General features: G+C 38.7%; 1 protein-coding gene across 1 annotated transcript in view; it reads left to right on the forward strand.

Annotated features, from left to right (window-relative positions):
• DAPK1 (death associated protein kinase 1) overlaps positions 1-13,300 on the forward strand; it is an 89,185-nt gene extending 75,885 nt beyond the window's left edge. The window contains exons 19-25 of the mRNA XM_084304719.1: positions 717-939; positions 3,290-3,478; positions 5,256-5,453; positions 7,709-7,847; positions 8,980-9,100; positions 10,387-10,575; positions 10,926-13,300. Of these exons, the coding sequence (XP_084160845.1) occupies positions 717-939; positions 3,290-3,478; positions 5,256-5,453; positions 7,709-7,847; positions 8,980-9,100; positions 10,387-10,575; positions 10,926-12,158 (2,292 nt within the window). The 3' untranslated portion in view covers positions 12,159-13,300. The remainder of the gene's footprint in view (positions 1-716; positions 940-3,289; positions 3,479-5,255; positions 5,454-7,708; positions 7,848-8,979; positions 9,101-10,386; positions 10,576-10,925) is intronic.
• The last annotated feature ends 1,741 nt before the right edge of the window (positions 13,301-15,041 follow it).

The raw sequence follows: 15,041 nt of genomic DNA on the forward strand, positions 1-15,041 counted from the left end.
GCTCATGTGCTCAATTGCAAAGTATCTATGTCTGATTGCTTCTCGCTGGAGGAAGAGAACAAGGCATCTGATTTGTTAGTTCCAGTCCCTGCTACTTTTGCTGCAAGACACAATACGTGTTGGTTATGGGTGAGCATTAAGTGGAAAGCTCTTCTGCAGATGTGATTGGGTTTGAAGAAGGCCTGAGTGTGAGGATGAGATTGCAGCTGTTTGCAGAGATTGCAGAATTTTTGAGGAAAATTCTCTCAAATATGAGAAGTGTAGAAAAAGTTGACAGAAGGAAGGGGGGTGCATACTGAGTTTTCACATTGCTCAGGTGGTAGCTCTCACTGCAAAATTCTTCAGTCCTGCACATATATAAGGCTGGAGATATTAGTTATGCTACTGAGAATCATGAGTAAGGAGAAAGGGAGCTGAAAGAAACTAGTTTTTCCTCTTTTGCCTAGTAAATCGGAGGTCAAAATGATCCCATTCACTGGTGTTGACCATGAAACCGTGTGATTTTCATGAAGAGTCGAGGTGTTTTAGGACCCAGCATTCAGCTGTATTTTGGCTACCTATCCCTCTCCCTCATGCCACTTGCGTGATGGAGCAGATGGAAGAACTGATCCAGATGTAACCTAGCAAGAGGGCATTATTTAAACCCTACATTTTGAGTTTGCTGGAAGGAACTTCCTTGCCACACACTCAGATTTCTTCTTTATGTTGAATTTTAGGATACGCACAGGGTGCTTTTTATCCAGCAGCTGCGACACACTCAGAACCCGCAGCCCCGGATCAAACTGAAGCTGTTTGGACACTCTGGATCTGGAAAAACGACCCTTGTGGAGTCTCTTAAGTGTGGTCTGATAAGAAGCTTTTTCCGAAGACGTAGGCCTAAGATATCTTCCACAAACACAACCAAATTCCCCCCGTCTCCCTTGTCTTCCAAACCTTCAGGTATGACTTTGACATTGTACCATTTGAACAACAAATCACTCTTCTCCTCATCTGTAGAACTCCAAACAAACAGCTGGTGGCTGTGCTGTATAAGACAGATTAGCCTGTGTGTGTAAGAAATCGAAGCAAAGAGGGAGTTGACTTCTCTGCATGCAGATTCATACCTAAAGTAAGAGCTAAGAGGAGCAGTGGGTGTGGACAATGAAAAATGGTTCAGCTTTTGTTCACTGATGTGGTGCATAAGGGAGCTTAAGAAAGTGGAGGACAGGACTTCTGAAAACTGTTTATTTTTACCAAGAAGTCCTAGACTACAAATACCAGTGCCATAACTGGATGCTACCATCATGGTTTTGGGGTTATGATTTGTCAGCATTTTTGAATGCAAATTCTGTGCAGAATTAAAACAGTTGCTTCATCTTTAGATGATATTTTTATTAAAGTATAACTAAGGATTCAAAACTGTCTTTGGTGCATTGGAATGCTTTTCTGTAAGGCACAGGAATTCATCTGACAAGTTAAAGGTGTCTAAATTTGCCTCCAAACAAGAAGAAAATGGAGCCTTTCTAGACTGAAATAAATGTATGCAAATGGTAAGGAACTGCTCATGAAGCACCAGTTGGACTGCGTAATGTGGAGAGAGCTGCAGGATGGGTAGTTAGATTCACACATCAGTGTGTACCTGGTTTTGGAAAAATCCCACATTTATGGTAGGACATCAGGAAGAGTGAACAGTTTGTCCAGGTTCCTTTACTAACACAGTCTGTGCAATGTGTGCAAGCTAAGCAGGCACTTTGAAGAGCTCAGGTTGAAGTTGCTGTTCAGAAATAATCTTATTACATAAGTTAATGTCAGATGGGGTCAGAGTTGCTTTTTTTAAAACAAAACCAAAAAATAGCATTGGATAATGCTTGCAGTTCAGGGTTTTGTCATTATTTATAAATAATTTTAGATTAGGGTTAGTAATAGATTTCATCTCCACATTCTCTCCAGTCAGCCGAGGAAGCCATATGGTAGGTAGGGTGACTTGACAAGATACCTGGCACAGAGATTGTTATTACAGTTTGTTGTTTATTTATCACAAGGCATTCACATCTGTGATGATAGAATACACAAATGGATTAAATAAATAAATCAGAAGTTCCTGGTTTATTTAATGTAATTTACTGTGTCGTGTAAAGGGAGGCTAATCACTTGAGGAATTGTCAGTACCTGGAGGCACTGCAGGAAAGTTTTGACTGAAGACAGATTTATTATGTCAATTGGTACCAAGACCAGAGGATAGGTCTAATGCTCTCATACCATCATAAATTCAAAGAAGACAGCCAGTCACATTCTTTGGCAAATCACCATACAAGTAATGGTGAATTTGAAGCATGGACTTGAAAATAGCTTATCTAGAAATAAATCTTTAAAGTTGTGCAGTGCTATCCAAATGAAGCTACGATGACATTGTTCTGATGTTTGGATTTGGGGGTTTTGCTTGTTTCAATTCATTATATATCACGTGAATAATGTTCTGGGTTGAGTGGCAGACAATTAAAACAGTACAGTTTGGTGGATACTTGATAATGTGATCATGTTTTCAAAAGTTCTGTAAAAACAAGTACGTGAATTCACTGTATTTGAATCACGTGAGCCTAAAGATTTAAATACTCTATTAAACAATCAAACATGAAAGTATAGTTGTACTGCTGGCAGGTAGTTTCTTTCTATATTAAAATCTGAATATTAGAATTCAGCATCTACTGGGGGGAAGAAGTCTTTACTTCCACCACTAGATGGTGCAAGTTAATTAGAAGCCCTTTCATTTCTCATTTATAGAATCTATAGCGAGGTGAACTGAGCAAATTGCCTACAAATAAAATAACTTCAGTTAAGGGCCTGCTTTTCTTACCCACCTCCTCAGAAATAGTTATTACGTGGTGATATATTTATCCTTACTTAACAGATTCAACTATACAAATATGTAGCATTTCTATACCAATAAAAACAGCCCGTGCTATGAAATTGCAGCCCTTAGATATAAAAAGTTGTATATCTTTGCAATATGGAAGAGCTTTTTCCATTGAAGTCTTTTGTTTCCAATCTATTGTTTTTTTCTATGCTTCCCACCCAGTAGTATATCTGTTTAGGTGCAGTAAGTGCTATATGGGATCATTCTAATCTTTTCCTTTTCAGCATTCAGAATAACGATGTATTTGTGTGCACTCACAGCTTGGTAGCCAACTCCTTTTTTTTAAAAATAGTTTGGTTTTATTAATCAGGTTTTATGCCTAGCATACCTATTGTGAAGTGATCTGACTGCAGTTTTCCCACAATTTGTAATCTCATTTTCCTTTCCCTGACCCAGTTTCAGTAAGTATTACGAATCTTTATCCTGGTTGTGAGAACGTCAGCGTGAGAAGCCGTAGTATGATGTTTGAGCCAGGCCTGACCAAAGGGGTATTAGAAGCTTTTGTTTCACCTGCTCATCACTCCCACTTCTCTGCTGATGACCAGTCCACCAAGGCCATTGATGTTCAGAATGCCTACTTGAATGGTAAGTGGAGGCATGCCTTAGTTCTGTGGGAAAGGCAATGCCATGGTGCGTGGTTTTAGAAACAAAAACAAAAGTGTCTGACTTGGTATAGGACTGACTGTGGTTAAGAGTTCAACACTGTTGGGGATTGGTTTGTTTAAGCAGAAGGTAAATCTGCATGAAATTTTCTGCTTGTAATACACGTAGTAATAACAATCTGTGGCAGATATACCAGCACTAGCTAGAAGTGCTTTTGAGATTAATAAGTGGGGCAGAAGGAACGGATTTGGTGTAATAGGAGTGGGTTCTAGGTTAAAGGCCCCTTCACCTACACTGCATGTAGATTAGGGATTTTGGCAGACATAATCCAGTCTCATTGGCCCAAGTGACCTCACCTTGCATGTGGTGCCCAGGTGTATGAAGAGCCTACCATTCGCACCTCCCAAGGGGTCTTCAGCAAATTTGGTGAGCACTGTGGTGAGTGGAGCTTCTAGTTTCATTGATTTGGAAGGCAAGCCAGCTGCTCCGCAGTTGGAACCAGTTAACAGTAAGAGGGGTCAGTCAGAGAAGTTATTTGAAAACCTCTCTACTGTTCCAAAGCAAAACACTAATGCAGAGCTTTCTGTTTATCCAGTAGCTGTCTTTTTTCACAAGTACACATAGATGCTAGTAATGCTTTTGAGTGAGAGAACCATACAACAGGTACATACCACCACCCCTGCTAGTCATCACAGAGGTGGTAAGATCTCTCTGTAAAGATCTCTCCTCAGCATTTGTAGCCTTGAGGCAGAGCTCAGATTAATCAAGCTTTTATTTTGGAGAGAGAAACCTACTTACAAATTCATTATATGCACGCTAACATATACTGACAAAACATTTGTCCTAGATGCTGAAGAGTTTGGCATGTAGCTAAAGCTTGTTCTTTATCTGGGTTAATTTCTCCTTTTGATATAATTTGAAACCAGGTCAAATTCTGCAGTGAAACAGAGTTGTGCAACAGGCTGTCAGAAGGATTTTCTTTTCTGTCTTTGTACTATCTTGATATAGAAGGAAGGTATGCACATGGATGAGCTCTCGATTGCTGAACGCGTAACAGCAGATTTGAGGTTTCTGGATTTCTTTCTTCTAGAAGTTCAAGGTGCCTCTGATTCAGCATTTATTTAAATAGGTGGAGTACAAGTGTACTTTATCAGGTAGTGAGTCTGAGAAGTGCAATACAGTGCAGCATGCTGATTCTTTTCTTACCTGAAGTAAAGGAGATGACAGAAAGAATCACTGTGCTGTTGGGATCCTTAACATGGTGGTTCTCCAGTCCTGACTTACTCATGTGATTTGAGTAATACAATTCCATGAAGCAGAGTGGTTTCTTTGAGAATCTTTGAGTTGTTTTTAATACCAGCAGTGAGATGTTAGAAAGAAAAAAATCATAAAAAATGTTGAGCTTTAGGGAGGAGTACAAAGGAAAAACAGGAGCAGTTATTTGCTTCTGCGCAGGACAAAAGCCAATGTAGTGTGTAAGGCTGCATGACTTGAATACACAGGTGCGTCCATGTGGCATCCAGCTGAATGTTCTAGGGAAGTGAATGTGAGAGAGGAACAGATTGTAAGGACCCAACTTCTCAGTCTCTGAGACTATCTGAAACCTGTTCCGTTTGTTCGTGATTGCGTTTGCAGTTTTGCTTTCTCACCTGCATACAGTTTATCTTTGAGAAAGTTTAAATGAGATGAACTGTTCCCTGGAACAAGGCTTCATGCTTACTGACAGTGTGATCTCTTTGTCTGTTTGTCTGTTTTTCAGGAGTTGGTGACTTCAGCATCTGGGAATTCTCTGGGAATCCTGTGTATTTCTGCTGTTACGACTATTTTGCAGCGAATGATCCCACCACAATTCACATAGTGCTTTTTAGTCTTGAGGAGCCTTATGAAATCCAGTTAAACCAAGTGACCTTTTGGCTTAGTTTCCTGAAATCATTAGTCCCAGTTGAGGAGCCAATAGGTATGCTCTTCTGCCTGTTAATGAAATATTATGGGAAAATAAGATTGTGTTTCACTGCAACTTCTAAATCCTCTTTGCTGAGTGCTGTTGTACATCTTTATCTGCTTTTATTTAAAAAACTTTAAACATTTTCTCAGCAATAAATGATTTCATTTGTGGAACAAGCCTGAAGAGTTTCATGCACCAGTTACTCCAACTGAAATGGGTCATGAGATAAGGTGGAGGCTTTTGTGGCAAATGAAGTTTTATGTCAGAAAAGCTGTATGAAAAAGTGTTTCAGCGTATCGGAACCATTTAAGACCAGTTCTAGACACACTAATTAAAACTCACTTTAGATTTAATTTAGGATTAGGTTTTTAAACTTAACACCAATTAGCTCTTTGCAGTGTAAATTGGTTTCGCCAATGAGAACAGTACAGAATGACATTGTAGAGTGACGTTACACTCTCAGTACATGCCACTCCAACCTGTTTAACTAGAGTTGTATTTGGGATACAAATATGCTAACCTTTGGCACATCAGGGTGTACAGAAACCAGTATTTCTAGTAAATTTCATTTCATATTTTTAAAGACTTTGCCCAGATTTTAAATGAAATGACTATTCAAGCTTTCTAACAAGTTGAAAGTTACTTGACAGACAAACAAATTAACTTAACTCGTTTGTTTCCTTAAAATCTCTGTAGGTATACATACCTGATAGCTTGATTGTGTTTGTAGCAGAGTGTTGGTCTGCAGACTGACAGTTTTATGGAAGAGCCATTCTCTGACATGTGTCTTGGTTCTATGAAGCAAAATGTTATCCCTACAAGTGGATCTAACTCAACACTGATGGACATTCATAATATTGCTATGGACCCCCTAGAAAAGTATATCTAATGCTTATGTAGTGCAGAATATTTCCCCTCTTTCTGTTTTCTACTCAATTCTGTATGCATGATCTCAGCCTGACAAGTGACAATGATGAGCCAAAGGGCAGACCTTCGGTTTTTAGCTTGGACGTATGTATGTCCTTTCATCTTCCATCTTAGGTCAAGTCATGAGGTTACAAATATAACCATTGCGATCTAATTGACTTGCAATTAATTCTGGAACTAAAAGCTCAGAAATGTGCAAAAAAGCATTAAAGCTGAAAATGCAGTTAACTTGCAATTGTTGAAAGCTTTCCTTGTCGTCTTACTCAAGCAAGGAAACTTAGTTCTTGATTTAACTAGTAACATAATTTAGGTACTTTGCCTAAATCAGCATTTATACTGCTCAGCTCAATTTGGATACGCATGCGTAACTAATTGTTACAACTCTTAAATAATATGTATTAATTGGCATTTGCAGAATATTTAAACTTTAGTAATTACTTTCCAGTTATATTGTCTGTTGTTATATTGTCAGCTGAAAAACAAAAAGGTTTACAACTAGAGCATAGTTATTGTGGAGTGCTACACAGTGAGGGGAAATGTGGCCCTTTTGTGAATGAATCAAAATTCTGTAGCTTAGTTGATGAAAACTGAGGTAAGCATATTTCTCCAATATGAAGTTTTTGACAGACAAAAACAGCAGAATTGGATGTACTTTGTTTTTTTAAATAATTGCCTAATGATGTCTCCTCTTTTCTGCAAGATCAGTTTGAAAAAAAAGATAGAAAATGTGTGTTCCATGCTGTCACCTCATTCATGCCATTTGTATCTTTCTTTCTTTCTTTCTTTTTCATTCTTTTTCATGGTATCTGCCAGGCTTTCCTACTTAACTCTCACCTAAGTGAGAGGTCACTGTTTGTGTAAGTACTGTAAATAGCATTCATACCAGCATATGAATGTTGTGGACATTGTGTTCTACTTAAAATTCTCTAAGCTGTACCTGTAGCATTAAGGACCATCCAAACATTATGAGAAACCTTTTAAAGAAGCTTTCATTTTTTATTTTCAGTCACGTTGATATAGATTGTAGTTAATAGATATCTAATTAGCATGATTATTAAAAGTTTTTGTTTAAACAATAAGGGCATAAAATATTTATGATACCAAGATTCTAGCTATTCAAATTATACATTATGTAGATAATTCTATAATAGATAACAGCCATAACACCAGTGGTTTGGTTGTGTAGAAATAGGTATTGTTGTGCTTAAAGTTGGTAAATCTGCTGCAGAATATCCACTGGTATCAAGAATACAATAGCATTGCTACTTAACCGGCTTGGTAAAGCAGACAGCTCCCTGGGCACGTCTCACAGTGAGGAAATAATCTTGTTTCCCTTCTAGCATTTGGTGGAAAGCTGAAGACTCCACTACGTGTTGTTTTGGTCGCCACACATGCTGACATAGTGAATCTTCCTCGGCCTGTTGGGGGGGAGTTTTGGTATGACAAGGACATGTCATTGCTGAAAGAAATCAGGAACAGGTAAGAGGGGGTTATAATGTAGTGCACGTGTTGGTTTCGAAGAAAAATACTAAAATGCATAATATGTAAAAGGTTTTTTGTTTGGCTGAAGTTATGTGGTATTTACATGAAAGCAAGTGCAATATTTTGAGGATTTTATTTATTGAAATATTCAGGAAGCTTATTGTGTGCAAAAAATGAAACAAGCTGCCTTAAGTGAGCTAAATGAGCAAGTGGTGCATAAAATGAGTGAAGCTCAGAAGTCTCAGCCTGTAAATACTGAAATAGATCTCAAGGCTGTTGTCAACCATCTGTCAAACATCCTGGTGTGTAGGTTTTGCACCAGTCTCAGAAAAGTGGGCAAGTCTGAGCTGCGGCCTACAGGTGCAGTAGAGGAAACTGTCCTCTACTGCCACCATTTTCTCTGAACTGATTTAGGATGGGCAGGAGAAAAACTAAACCACACCAGGAGGTACTGTCTATAGATATTTTTGGAAGAGCTAGATGTTGTGGAGTCACATACATGAAAAAATCAGCCTAGAAGTTGAGAAAACCATTAACCTTCTTGAGCAAGTATTTGGAGAGTATGCTAATCATGCTAATTTTTGCAAACTAATGGTATTGTGTAAGGTAACAATAATTTATACTCACAGTGAGCACGGTAATCCATGTAAGTGGCTAATGGGATTTGGGGAACCATCCATACCTGTGAGCATTTATACTTGTCTGTACTATACAAGAAACAGATGTAGGAAATCCACCACAGCAGAGGCAGAGCAGTGTCTCAATCACTTGAAATAAACCAACAGAAAATATCTGGGTGTAATCTTGCATTCCTGCTATCCCCTCTCTCGTAAAATGTTTTTGCAATTACAAGTCCTAGGGTGCAGTTGTTATCTCCTTCAGAGTTTTCAGCCTTCTTCCGTAGGAAAGATGATAATTTTCTGCTAATATATCTGTTTATATTCAGGAAAATTAGAGAGCAACTCTACTATCTTTGCGTATAAAATATCTTAGGATTATCAGTACTACATTTCATCATTATTCTTTGAAGAAAATTAAGTGCTGTGCAATTTAAGGTTGAAGCGCTGCTGAATTAGGAAAACTGGATTTGGAACTGAATAGACAATTAGTGGCTCTCTTTTTCTTCTAGATTTGGAAATGATCTTCACATTTCAGACAAGTTATTTGTATTGGATGCTGGAGCATCTGGATCTAAAGATATGAAACTCCTCCGAAATCACTTACAAGAAATTAGAAGTCAGATAATATCTGTAAGTAATGTCTAATTGTCTTAGATTGTGTCAGCCAAGATGTGAAAATCTTGGGAAAGAAATAATTTACTGAAAACTCGGTACTTAATTTCAGAACTTAAGGAACAACAGACTGATGACATCGAGGATTCTGTCAGCATTTTCAAAATCGACAGTATTTTGTTTGGGTCACCAAAATGGCCTCTATTGAAACAATTGAGATTATGAGCCTAAAGCTAAATTTTTATAGTTTGAGTTGACAGTGATTAGATTCTAGTGCTGACTTTTTTTTTATTGTTTTGTGTGTCAGAATAGCATTACAGAGAAGCAGAATATATTTGATGGAAATAAGTTTTTCATTAAAAAACACTGGAATAGAACACTTTCCTCAGTTGTTAGGAGGTAATTCTCAACATAGATGGGTGAAGTGGATATATATATTTATATGTGTGTATATATGTATTTATGTATGTATATGTTTAATCTTCTTGCTAGGGTCTTTGACAGAAAAATATGCGCTTGTATTTTTGTATGTGTATATATAACTTCATGAAACCAAGGGTAAAACAGCCATGGTTTGTTGTAATCACCATGAATCTACATAGCCTTCAATACCAAGGGTAACGAAGCCAAACTATTAGGTAGCCTTTAGCATTTAAATTCTTCATTCTAAAGTCTCTCTTAATTATGTAATGCCAACAAGACATTTTCTAGCGGCTTCTGATAGGTGTTTAAAAAAAGTGAGGCAACAGTTACTGTATTTCTGAGTTCACTCTGTAGATTGAGTGTTTTTTTATGTGAAATTTGGATTATTTTATGTTCCCAATGATCTCTTGGTTTTCAATAAGATTTTCTTATTTGACAAAACTTTTCTGTAGCAGTTGCCACTAGATGAAATTTGGGGAGCTTTGCATATGAATTGGGTGCTGTGGCTTGAGATTGCAGGGATGAAAGCATTAGTAATGTCCAGAACAGTCAATAGATAAATGTGTCATCTGTACTTCTAATCTAGTACTGATACTCTGCTTCTCACCTGTTGAATGAATTGGTCCAGAACAAATAGTGGTGAGTACAGATTTTAAATAAATGCCCATCTGTTTCTGGAATTGTACTTTAAGACAAGGTTGATCTTCTCACAAGTACATACCAGATGGAAGAGTAACAATCCATCACAAGGGGACTCCTCAGATGTGCATGTGTGTCATTTATGTATTAGAACACACACACAGCCTCTATTTAGAGAAGAAAAAAAAGACTGTTCTCAGCACAGTAGTTACAAGTGGGTGTTTTCTCTGCTTTTTTTTAAGACTTGTCCACCAATGACTCACCTGTGTGAAAAAATAATCTCTACACTGCCTTCATGGAGAAAAATGAATGGACCTAACCAGCTGATGTCCTTGCAGCAGTTTGTGTACGACGTACAGGAGCAGCTTAATCCCCTAGCAAGTGAAGATGACCTACGGCATATTGCACAGCAGTTGCATAGCATAGGAGAAGTGAGTGGTTTTTTTTAATCTAAATTGTGTATCCATACTATCAAGGTACTGCTCAGGTAGAATATTGCTTAATGGGATTTAAGCAAATGTCTGTAGTAATTTGTTTCTACTCTTCCTTTTAAGACATCAAAAGAAGTAGAGACTGGTTACTAATGCTTTTTGTTATCATTATTGTCTTGTGGCAATAGAACAAGATCCATTCTTTGCGTTGAATACTTGCAAAAAAATCAAATGTTGGTTGTTTTTCTTCTGTTAGAAGTGTTAGTTAAAGATTATGAAAAACAGTAGGTGGGGTGGTATTGTCTTATACTTCGTAAGATATAAACAATAGCTTTCCTATTTATAAACAGATTAACATCATGCAGAGTGAAACAGTCCAAGATGTTGTGCTTCTGGATCCTCGCTGGCTCTGTTCAAATGTCCTTGGAAAAATCCTGTCAGTGGAGAACCCAAAAGCTCTCCATCACTATAGAGGTCGATACACTATAGAAGACATCCAGCGTCTGGTAACAGATAGTGATGTGGAAGAACTGATACAAATCTTGGATGCCATGGATATCTGTGCAAGGGACCTTAGCAGTGGAGCAATGGTTGATATTCCTGCTCTCATCAAGACTGACAATCTCCACAGGTCTTGGACAGATGAGGAGGATGAAGTACTGATCTATGGTGGTGTCAGAATCGTTCCTGTGGAACATCTTACCCCATTTCCTTGTGGAATTTTTCATAAAGTTCAGGTGAATCTCTGCAGGTGGATTCATCAACAAAGCACAGAGGGAGATGCCGATATACGTCTGTGGGTAAATGGGTCGAAGATTATGAATCGTGGAGCTGAGCTTTTAGTGCTGCTAGTCAACCATGGTCAGGGCATAGAGGTTCAAGTTAGAGGACTGGAAACAGAGAAGATCAAGTGCTGTTTACTTCTGGATTCCGTTTGCAGCACCATTGATAACTTAATGGCCACAACCTTACCAGGCCTTCTGACTGTAAAATACTACCTTAGTCCTCAGCAGCTGAGGGAACATCATGAGCCAGTAATGGTCTACCAGCCTAGAGACTTCTTCCGTGCACAGAGTCAAAAGGAGACATCGCTCACTAACACCATGGGGGGATATAAAGAGAGCTTTAGCAGTATACTGTGTTTTGGATGTCTTGATGTCTACTCCCAGGGAAGCCTAGGAATGGACATACATGTTTCAGATCTGAATCTGCTTACCAGGAGAAAACTAAGTCGGCTTTTGGATCCTCCTGATCCCATGGGCAAAGATTGGTGCCTTCTGGCCATGAACCTGGGCCTCCCTGATCTTGTTGCAAAATACAATACCAATAATGGAACACAAAATGACTTCCTGTCAAGCCCAGTCCATGCCCTGCTGCAGGAGTGGAGTAATGCTCCTGAGAGCACTGTAGGTATCCTCATGTCTAAGCTGAGGGAATTAGGTCGCAGGGATGCAGCAGATTTTTTACTGAAGGCATCTTCTGTATTCAAAATAAATTTAGATGCTAATGGTCAAGAGGCTTATGCTTCAAGTTGCAACAGTGGCACGTCTTATAATTCGATTAGCTCTGTGGTGTCACGGTAAGAACAAGTGTTTTGCGTAGACATCTTTTCAAACTCCAGGAAGGATAAAAGTGCAAGAGCTTCTGTATACTGTCAGTTATGAGGTTTTACATCAAAGGATCTTTATCCTTCTTCAGCACCACCTTTTTGTGCTTAAACTTTCTACTTCTAACTGTGAATTGTTGCTTTTTATTTGATCTGTTGAAAAGGCTGGCGTACTTCTGGTGTTGTAAGATTATTACAGATAAATAATGTGCTGCTTAATACTGCCATTTTACTGGAAAGTCTTTCAACTTTTTAGTGCTGCAACTGTTTTATAAAATACTTCTATTCTCCCTGTAAAAGGAAAGGGGAGAGGAATAGCACATATTACCAGAAATGTGTATTTCTTACACCCATTTTTTTCTTCTCATGTTGTCCTCTGCTTAATACTTTTTAATATTTGTAATGAGAGAAATCCACCTACACTTCTGATCTTTCTGCCTGAATATAACACCACGTTGTTTATAGCTGAAAAAGTGAGTGCCTTTTGCAGAAGGGAGGGTGCCGTTGATTTGAATGACCCTGCTGGAGTTACAAGAACATGCTACCTCTGTTTCACTTAAATTGTCTGCATGCTTATCATTGCAAGTGGTGCTTGCCTTTTAATTTTCCCTGCATTTTTAAGACATTGGTGATGACTCATGCAGAGCTTTCTTGTGCCAATCCTGTGGGTACAGATGTGTGATACCTAATCAACTTCAATTACAGTCAGATCATAATGTGAAAATCTCTAAAACTTGCCAATTATCATCCTTAATTATTTCCATGCACCTCAGGTAAAACTTCATATCATTATAGAGTTCAAAAAGGACATACTACATGTGTTAGATGCCGCAGAATAATATTGTATAGCTGTCAGTTGTAATTTGTGTATAACAAATGGTTTTCTACTGTTAGATCCTAAGTTACTTACTTCCTGTACTTGAAAACTTTAATGGGGATAAAAACAAAAAGGATGCAAGATTTCCTGCAGTGAGAACTTTAAAATTGATATGAGGGGATATGATACATTCTCTGTTTTAAAAAGCATGTAATGGTGCAATGTGTGTTTGTGTATATATATTGTATGTATATATATTAATACTATTTTTTCCTTAAACTTACAATGTAGTAAAATTTTAAAGGATTTTTCTACCAATAAACTGTTGCTTGTTGCATCTCTTTCATTTGTATTCTGTACCTGAAAGGAACCAAAAATTCTCTTTTCTTCACAGTTGCAGTCCCGCAGAGGCATTGCCTGGCTTCTGAAGTTCTGGGCACCACCTGTTTTGCTTCAGGGCTTTTCTCAATGTTCAGTGAGAGTATTTGTTTATATTTTATTAGGTGGCGCCTCTGCTGTGAGTAGGTTTATGTTCATTTGACAAACAGCAAGCCAAAATGGGTTGCTACGTCACTTTTTCCTTTGTGTTTTTTGAGAATGAAAACCAAAACAGCAGAAGTGAGTCTTACCGAGGTACCAGGTAGCTCCTACCCTGCCTACCTCCCCGGGTGCTTTAAGCACATGGAAGATCAATGACTGACTTGGGAATTTTGGTGCAGTAGTGGGTTTTTTTGTTTGTTTGTTTGTTTTTTCCCTTCCCTAGCAGTGTGTTCTTGACAATCCTCTGCTTCCATTTACAGTAAAATGCAGCCAGGGGAGTATAAATTACTTAGTGGATGCTGCGATGGATCTTTAGTTGGCAGTAAATGCCTATTGCATCATTTACAGTTCTTATGGTAATAGGTTCAGGAAAGTGAATCACAGTCATAGGATAACTCGGCTTGTGTTCCTATAAATCATGTGTCATATTACTGAAATTCATTTAAAAAAAAAATCATATTCATCCTAAATGATGATTTTGACAGAAGAACGTTAGCAAAGTGACACCAAAGGGAATCCCACATGCTCTTCAGTTGTTTCAGTTTTATTGATTCCCTGCTTGGTCAGTGCTACACAGCTTCACTCCACAATTTTTAGAGCTGCATTTTAAACGCACTGGCCCTGACTCACTCTAGAAACGGGGGCAGTGGCAGTCTTGGATGATTAAAAAGTTTATCTGTAAATATAAATTGTTTGACTGTGCCAACTACAAACGCAGCTCCTGCCAGGAAAGTGGGTGGGGTTGGACACTAACCATCAAAACGCTGTTCCTTGTGCTTCATAGCTTCAGAGCAGAGCTGCTGAGACGCAAGCTGATGATGCAGAGGTTAGTGCCAATGTTCATTTTGTCAACAAAATCAATAAAGAGACAAACTCAAGCTTGCAACACAATTGCTCAAGGCCAAGACACAGCTGATCTTGCAGTTCAGAAATGTTTATTACTGACGTCTGAACTCAAATTCGGAAGAAATCGTCAAAGCAGGGTGTGCAGGAAGTGAGCATTTTGGTGAAGGTAATTTTTTCCAAGTAGAGTCTCTCTTCCCAGGTGTGCAGCACCGTGCACACATAGGGTAGGAAAGTGTTTCATATTGCTGCTGGTCATGCTAGGAAATGGTTTTAGACCCTGTGGAGTTCTGCTGCTGACCGAACTGGTACATTTGGAAAGCCAGGAGAGATCAATGGCTGCAAGCAAATCCCTGAGGATGGGACAAGAAGGGCATCCTTGGGTGGAGGTGGGTATAAATTATTCTTCTCGCCTTAAGAGGATGTAAACCAGAGACAGCCACAGGTTTCAGAATCCTTGTGATTCAAATGATTGAGAAAGAGTTATGAAACTATGGGGATTTAGCAACTCTTCATGTCAGAGACTGATAGAGCCAGGAGGCTCAGCAAGGAGCCAGAACCCTGCTCCCTAAATGGCCAGGTCTTCCCCAGAGCAGCTGTGAAGCTGTTACAGCTCCCCGTGCTGGAGCCAATGCCAGGCCCAAATCCTCTGCTGGCTGC

This window comes from Netta rufina, assembly GCF_964035555.1.
Source record: "Netta rufina genome assembly, chromosome: Z".
Classification (NCBI taxonomy): Eukaryota; Metazoa; Chordata; class Aves; order Anseriformes; family Anatidae; genus Netta; species Netta rufina.